General features: G+C 32.4%; 1 protein-coding gene across 1 annotated transcript; it reads right to left on the bottom strand.

Annotated features, from left to right (window-relative positions):
• Nucleotides 1-2,128: 2,128 nt before the first annotated feature.
• LOC145075255 (pelargonidin 3-O-(6-caffeoylglucoside) 5-O-(6-O-malonylglucoside) 4'''-malonyltransferase-like) lies at nucleotides 2,129-3,580 on the bottom strand. The gene has a single exon (XM_079021555.1). The coding sequence runs from the start codon at nucleotides 3,554-3,556 to the stop codon at nucleotides 2,240-2,242; it is 1,317 nt and encodes a 438-aa protein (XP_078877681.1). The 5' UTR covers nucleotides 3,557-3,580; the 3' UTR covers nucleotides 2,129-2,239.
• Between the last annotated feature and the right edge of the window lie 5,371 nt (nucleotides 3,581-8,951).

The raw sequence follows: 8,951 nt of genomic DNA, 5'->3' as shown, positions 1-8,951 counted from the left end.
AGGATACTTTCCGAAACTTCAGATCCACACTCTAAAGGTTCACTTATCACATAAAGTCATAGACTTTACGTCCATGCATGACATTTTGAGCATGAGATGTCAAGAATAAGAATTATAATTGGTTTTTCACTCAAGGATTCCACTAAGGAAGAATAAAGCAAGAGTCTTTAGCTACTAGGGGCTCCCTAAGATCCAGATCTGGATTTCAAGCCCCCACATGAACCCCAAATCCTCAAAGTCTCACTATATACATAAAAGGAGCCCTAATCTTCCAAAAAATGAAATCTACTCAATAAGAAGGAAAGATTCGAACTTGATACCTCTAATTGAAGCTCCTAGATGAATACTAACAAATCGAACACCCCTCCTTTGTTCCTTGCTTGAAAACTCTCTTCTTCCTTCCAAAAATGCACCAAAGATCTCCAAGTTAGCTCTCTCTCTCTCTCTCTCTCTCTCTCTCTCTAAGAACTCCAAGGTCGTTTAGGGTTCTCTCAGTGAAGTGTGGCCACCAAAGGAGGGATATAAGTGCCTTTAAATAGGCCACGGGACCGAAAATTTAGGGTTTCCCTTTGCAGCTATCACTCGGCAAGTCGGCTCACGAACTTGTCGAGTCCATTCATTAATCCACATCACCCGTCGCGACTCTACTCGACAAGTTAAGGCACCAACTCGTTGAGTCAATCCACAAATCTCAATTTAAATAATTAAAATATTATACCTAGAAATCTAGATATTACACATCTACTAACAAGATGTTATGATATCTATCGTTGCCATGAGAATAGTTCACGGCGCGTACATCATCCAATCAAAATGAATTGTCTTCGATACCTTTGACGAACTAACGGTCAATTTTTCAAAAAAAAATCACTTTTTACTTATAAATACATACATTCTACCTTAAATTCATTCACATCATTCTTCTATTTCTTTATATTTTATAAAATATCAATACCTCCTAACTACAAATTATGGATCAGTTTGACGCATCCTACGATGAAGATGATGATATGTTCATCAATACGATGTATGATTATTACATGAACGAGCTACTGCAACTAGATTTTGTTTATCTACTAACAAGGCATGTAATATTAAACATAAATTGTGAATAAGGACATCGACATCTAGTTTGCGATTATTTTGCGTATAGTTGTATCTACCAGCCAAGAGATTTCAAAAAAAGGTTTCGTTTACGAAAAAAAATGTGTTTGTACGGATAGCAAATGTCTTAGCAAGCAAGTATCATTACTTTAAAATTTTGTACATTTTAAATATAGCTTTTTGATAAAATAAATATATTTTTTCACCTATTAAATATATGTTTAAGTATACGTTTTTCCAAATGAGATATGATACTAGAGGTAGGCGAGAGGATTCACATGGTTGTCGAAATCTGTTGTGGCTGTGACAATTAAACCGGTGGCTATATGAGATAAAAAAAAAACTCTACAATATATTATGTATAGCTTGTATTATAATGCATAACATAGTGATTGAAGATAAATGTCGATATATTACAAAGTATATATGTCTACGGAAAGCAGACACATGCATTTTCAACAACGTACATTGAAATATTTACATAATCATTGATATTCAAGAAGCATAAAAAGACAGACAACTTCGAGAAAACTTGACTGATTGTATCTACGATGGTAATGGCGACGAAGAGTAGCATATTTATGAAAAATATAATATGTGTTTTTTTTGTCTTGTAATGTCTTTTTAAAAAAAAAGATTTTAATGTTATGTTTAATTTAAATATTATGTTTATTTAAATTTTATGTATGAAGAAAATTTTATTTATTTTTATAATTATTTTAAAAAGTATTTGAAAAGAATAAAAATAAATCATGACACAAAAATATTTTGTATTTAGAGCTCTAATACCATGAAATTGGTAATCATTCTCATTACCTGTCCAAAGAACATGTACAAGAGTCACCAATATATACATACAAGAGGGCCAGATGGGCCTAATATTCAAAGACCCCTAGACTATACATGTAAGCAAGAATGAATTGAGTCCACTAACATATATAAATAGCAACACAAGATTTTAGTTGTTAATTGTTTATCAGGGGTGGCAAAGTGGAAACAACCACCAAAGTTCGATTCAACAACCTTTCATTCATGAAAAATTGTGGGCACAAACTTTTATTTTACTTCATATTACATAATTAATACAAATAGAAACTTCAAACAACAAACAGTAAGCATTCAATTTTCAAAACGATTACAGTGCATAGGCTTTAATATCAGAATCTTGTTCTAATTCTTTCATGCTTTTTTCATCTAAATGAACCCATGCTTCGACACCATCACCCTTGTGATCATCCAGCATGATCACCAAGTTTTGGACTGGAAAGCTACCGGTGCTTGACCAAATGGGCTTACCATAACCAAAATCAGCTTCATAGAATGAAAACTTACACCAACAAGTGAACAAGTAAAAGTTCACTTCATTGTCAGCTATATTTTTATTTGACTCCAAATAGGGATTGATTATAACCTCATATCCTTCTTCACCATGTGTGAGTATTTTAGCGCAATCTTTAGCTGTTTTCTTGACCGAGTTACACAAAGTCTTGAAGAAATCTTGAAAACCGATTTTGTCGCCTTCACCAGGCCCGAGTTTGGATGCTGCGAGTCCCCAATAATTCCCAAATGAGTTTGTAGGTAACTGAGGGACTATTTTATCCCTCAATCCAACTGGTTGGATGAGAAAAGACGCCTTAGATATCCCGTTGTTTGCTTCATCTATGCGTACTAAGGCCTTCCACAATAAAGCAACAACAAGTTGGACCTTTGATGGTTTTCGAGACCCATTTCCATCATATCCAACCTTTTTTCTCATGTCTTTTATTCCATCCCCTTTAAAATGAAACCTTCGCGCCTTATTCTTCACACCAGCACTTGACCTAGGTATTCTCAGGTCAAGTTCTGGTAAACCTCTTTGTGGGAAGTAAAACGTCGAGTTGAATATAGGGGAGTATTTTCCAGATTCATAATCGCCTTTGCTTCTAGTAGCCCAGTTGTTAATGAAGTTGCACATAGTTCCCATATCTGAGAGCCTATGTGGAAAGCACATACCGATAGCCAAACCACCACACTCGAAGGTGGTGACTTTGACAGATAGCATGGGATCATCAACTTCATCAGCCTCTCCAATCTCACATGGGAGGAAATTATTTACTACATTTGATTCGAATCCCTTTTCGGGTTCTAAAATCTCTGAGAGTCTGACATTCGCTTTGCCTTGGACATAACGAATACCTTGATCGTTACAATCAATCAAGGAAAGCTTACGAATATATCTCCCCGCCAATGGATAAAAGTCACTTAAGGTTTTTGATATGGAAACCTTCAAATGGTCACACATATTTTCAAACTGATTGTTCACTCCTTTAGCTGGTGGAGGGTAGTAGAGAATGAGAGGGACGTTTATTGTCGGGGCTAGTTCATCAGTGAAAGAAATTTTGTGGAAACGATGGATGGCAGGAGTTGGTGTGGAGGGTTTCACGAGCTTTGATGAGTAGGTTATGATCTCCATTTCTCGAGTACTGGTTTTCGATCATCATATGGTCCACATTTATAGCGAAGTTGGTTCTCAATATGTGACGTAAAATTGATTCATATATGTGATGTCAGCAATTAACTGTATTTTTTTAATGAGGTTGGCTAAAAAGATATTTTATTTTTCCATTTTCACACTCTATTTGATTTTTAAGATTTTTTTATTAGCTAAAATTATATTGTTTTCTGAAAAATATGATTATAACTGGTTTTAATTATCTATAGATATCTATAAAATGTTTAAAGGTATCTTAACAGCAACATCTTTTTTTTAATATTAAGTAAAGTGGTCCTGTACATATTCTAGTTCTCTCGGAGTCCATAGGGTACTCATGTACATTCCATTTGGATACTTGTTTCTATTTCCGATGAGGATGTCGCCTGTTTTCTTTTTCCTCTTTCAGGGTCGCGAAAGGATACTTCAGATGGACACTTGTTGAGGCCAAAAGAGATCTTCAAAAAGAATCATATAAAAGAGGTCACTTTTTATTCAGACTTTTTAACGTATCAAAATTTTAATATAAATTAAAGTCATCTCCAATAGATTAAACACATGGAAAATTGTATGGATTGCCAATTAGAAAAGAATATAAACATTCACTTTAATTCTTAAAAAATTAATAAATTTTCAATAACAACTTCATTCCGACCATTTAACTCCACATTTTCTCTCCTCTATATTATATTCACATTTATTCAATTAAACCCTTATACAACTACCCTTATACAACTCTGCTCTAAGAATTAACATGACAAATTTTTGCACTGTTTATAAAAATGTAATTCGGATGTTTCACAAGAGACTAAGGAATTGAAGCACATGATTTGCATACATGCGCATGCAATTATTATTATTATTATTATTATTATTATTATTATTATTATTATTATTATTGTTAATACATAGTTTAGTTTTATATAATCATATACAAATTAGTTATTCATTATGATGATATTTTTTACGTTTTTAAGATTGAACAACAAATATTCTATTATTAAAAAAAACAAAACAAAAAACAAAAATTATGATATTAGTCAATATGTGTCTATATAACTGAAATATTTTACTTAAGAGCAGTTTGATTCTTGTACATCTTGATTCATGCGACTCGATATTGTACTGATATTTGTTCTCCTATTTGAAAAATCATCATGTCATAGCCAATAATGCATGTTATATTTATATGTAGGACCATAAACTTCGTGGCTGGTAGATATGTTCACATGTTTTCACATGCTCCACAAACTTCTTAGGAGAGTATGGTACCGAGTTTACCACAGCCTTCATCATCTTTCTTCCTCTCCACCTACCATGATCTTTGTCATATACTAGGTTTGGTATACCAAGAAAAAAAAAAAGGAAGGAGAGAGAGAGAAGGAAGCACAGCTAATTCTCGCAAAGCCGGGCTCAAACCACGCACCCGGCACGGTGTGTGCCCGAGATGAGGTGGCAAACTGCGGTTCGTACCACAGCCACACCCATCAGCCTTAGTTTAAGAAACCTATTCAATTCCATATATGTATAGGGATGTATCACGGATAATATCAAAGATGTTGACTACCTCGATGGTAGTCTCTCCTAATCAGTTGCTCACTAAAGACGAAAGATTATATTCAAATGCAAACGAAAAATAGAGATGACGACCGGTTGATATCAAAGGCCGATTTTGTCTTGAGTTTTTCTTAGTTAGGTACGCATCATTTATGATGAAAGAGATTTTTTTTTGAATTGAATGGTTGTGGTGGATATATTCATGAATGTGGATGTATTTATGCTAGGGACATATATATTGATATATATTGAGGGTCGTGATAATCACGGCTATGACAGACAATTTTGATTTTTTTTTTCAAGAATATCACGAGTCATCTATTATGGAAGAATTTGCGTATTCCGTTTGGTTTCTCAAATGAAATGCATCACAAAAAGGCACATGAGAATAGATCCTAACCGATAAGTAGCACCAATTTTAATATATTCATTTTCTATTAAAGATACTATTATATATGGCAAAAGAAAACATAGATTAAAAAAGTATAAGGTGTTTTTTTTGGTCATTTTATATTTATAATCAAAATCTGCCAAAAATTATTTATTAGCTTATTACATTTTGCTACCGAAAAAACTAATCCAAATATTTTTTTTTTATAAAACTGCGTTAGTTTGACACCAGATAAGCAAAAAAACACATTTATATATAAAAAAAAAACATAAGTTGTTAATAAGCAATCCCAAGCTCCCCCTAAATAGGTAATTACAAAGAATACCCATACATCCAACTAAATATAAACATTAACATTCCTCCACAGTTGGAACGGGATAAAGTTGTCAAGTGCTCAAACTATATCGAAAATCTAACAAAAAAATAAGAAAGGAGGCCATGTGTTGTCTAACTAATGTAAAATGAAGTATGTATAAGGAAGGTATCAACATTTGAAGTTTGGTGGTTGAACTAGACTTAAGCTGGAAAAGTACATCACCTAAAATGGACAAAATTGACCAAAACTATTGTGTTTTGGAAAACATAGGCCATGTTTTTGGTCGAGTTCTTAATATCTTGAATGAATTTGTGAGTCTTTTTCTATATTATTATAAGCACTCCCAACATCTTTTAAAAACTCTATAAGTAAGAGTAAATGTCTACAGGGTTGCTTAAAATCCATCTGAAGAGACTTGAAGCAGAAATCAGAGGAGAACACAAGGATTGGTGTTCCTTACTGGAGTAACGACAAAATCTCTTATTTCTTCATGATTCTTACTTTTATTGCTAAGTTTAAGAAGTTATAAACCCTAAATCTTATATGTTCTTGAACAATGAAGTAATTGATAAATTAGAACAATTAGAGTGTTAGATACTTGTTTATTAGTTGAAGTTATTATTGGTCATTATTTAATGATAAAGAAAGCTTGTACGACTGAAGTTATATTTGGTCATTGTTGGTTGATATAGAAAGCTTGTGTAGATAAAGTTATTATTGGTCATTGTTGAATGATATATAAATCATGTATATTTGAATTTTTGACTCGTTGTTGCTGTTAGATAGAGTTTATGTATAGTTGAAACTATAGTTGATTGTTGTTGAATAACATGGGAAGCTTATATAGTTAGATAAACATTGTTATATGTCGTTAAATCATAATGGTAGCCTTTGGTTCGCGATGCCACGAGTGGATGTTGTTAAAGCATAATAGTAGCCTTTATGGTGATGCTTCGTGTCAAGGCTCTTTGTTTTGGTAAGCCTTCGTGGCAAGACATCTTGTTATGGTGTCCCTCTTGGCAAGTCCCATTGGTGTGGTGATCCTTTATGGAAAGATTCATCGTTGATAATTCTTCAATTAGTTGAAAGTATTTATGTAATATTATGTGGGTTGATGATTTAATGTGTACTATTAATTATTGTAGATATGTTGTGTGTGTTACGAGTAGTTTACTCGATAAGCTTTCGTAGCTTCATCTTTATTTGATGTTGCGCCTTTCAGAATCAGGTAAACCCAGTAAGGGTTGTTATATGAATGGTAACGCCCAACTTTTAATCTTCATATTATTTTGTGATATACAATCATTATGGTAAGTACTTGCATAAAAATAGTTAAATAAATGTATACCGATATGTTTTGTAATTAAAAAATGAAAAACTTTTGGTGTATTTTGCATTAATTTGTTGGGTCTTACATATAATTAGTAACATATGTCTCTTCTTGGTTTCCAACCCATTGTTCCTATTATCTTTAATGTCTAGTCAATTGGTCAACAAAAGTTATGTTTTCGCTTTTGATTTGAGGTGATTTTATATTGTTGTTCCAATATATATACATAAAGGGCAAGCTAAATCTTCATTCCTCCCATACTTGAACTATAAGTATCTATTTGTTATTCATACAATCACAAGATTATATGACACAAACCACCTAACAAATGTTAATTAAGTAAATTATAATTAGTTTAAATGTTTAATTCACATTTCACTATAAAACAAGTATAAACATCTAATATTAAACACACCTTGTCATTAGTGACAACTATATTACCACTTTTTTTGAAATCCAACATTTCCCTGAAAATTTTGACCAACAAGTATTTTATATTAAAAAATATTGATAGAAAATCGAATAATGAATACGACATTTGACATATTAAAAGAGATAAATATGTACCTTCTTCATTCTTCAAAGTTGTCATGCTTTAGTGTTGACGCCATTGAAACCTTTAACTGAAAACATTATTCATAAAGAAAGAAATGTAACAAATAGCAACATATTTTCATACAGGTGTATATTATATAATCCTATGTTTGTTTCTTTCTAATATGACAACGTACTTCCTGTTTTTTCTTAATAAGTCATTTTAGTTTAAAAAATATAACAAACCATATAAAGAGATAAAATTAATACAAACAAACCTAATCACAATACATTTATCATTGTACATATACAACATTGTTTTTGTTTTGGTCAAAAATTGCATAAGTACTAATCAACCAAATCAAATGAGAGGTTGTGATGTTCAGATTGTGTAATAGCAAGTAGTTATAAGGAAAACCTTTGATCCTTGCTAGGATCTCCAACATAAAACATTGGGAGGTGATAATGATCACCTGCCTTGATGATTTTATTGATATAAAGAAAGGTTGCAAAAATCGCTCGATGTTAGCTAGTCGGTGGACTGGGGTCAAGGGATTAATCGGCTAGGCGGAGATTAATCGGGGGATTAATCAGGGACCATTAATTGCTAATTTGTTATATTTTAAAAAATTAAATATGACAAATATCATATAAAAGTTCATAAATAGCACTAATATCATAACAAAATAAGTTAATATGATAAATACAACAATAATCATACCTCAAATAGTTTCTATTGAGATATAACTTCTTCAAAGTGTTAAAATTTCATCGGGTTCTACTGTTTTAGTCATTTTGTATGCATGGATTAATCGTTAGGCGCTCTCTAATCGGTCAAGTAGCGCCTAGGGATTAATTAGAGATTAATCGGGACCTAATCGGGATTTTTACAACATTGATATAAAGTAAAGATTACAATGAGTTCTTAGTAAGAATGAGTAGAGAGTTTCATATAGTAAGCTTAAGTTGAAGAATAGTGCGTTGTGTGCAGAATACAAGTGTCATTTTATACTCTAAGCAAGCTAACAAGATGTTCGATATTTTTGCGGGATCCTCTATGACCAACTTCATGAACGTTATTTGACCAAGTATTCCGAGTCTTTTGCATTGTTGAAACGCTTCTTCATTGAGAATAGGTCTTCCCTTGACTGCTTTTGTACACGTGTTAGTTATAGACAAAATATGACCATTATGAATGTTGATAAAAATAATAACGGTAATTAGTCGGGATGCTGATATAGCTGAGGAT

Source organism: Lactuca serriola, chromosome 9, assembly GCF_051521515.1.
Source record: "Lactuca serriola cultivar US96UC23 chromosome 9, Lser_US96UC23_V15, whole genome shotgun sequence".
In the NCBI taxonomy this organism is placed as follows: Eukaryota; Viridiplantae; Streptophyta; class Magnoliopsida; order Asterales; family Asteraceae; genus Lactuca; species Lactuca serriola.
The sequence above is the reverse complement of the archived record's forward strand: the minus strand, read 5'-3'. Positions and strand labels throughout refer to the sequence as shown.

Coding starts and splice junctions, on each gene's coding strand:
- LOC145075255 (XM_079021555.1), bottom strand. CDS start 3,556: ATGGAGATCATAACCTACTCATCAAAGCTCGTGAAACCCTCCACACCA.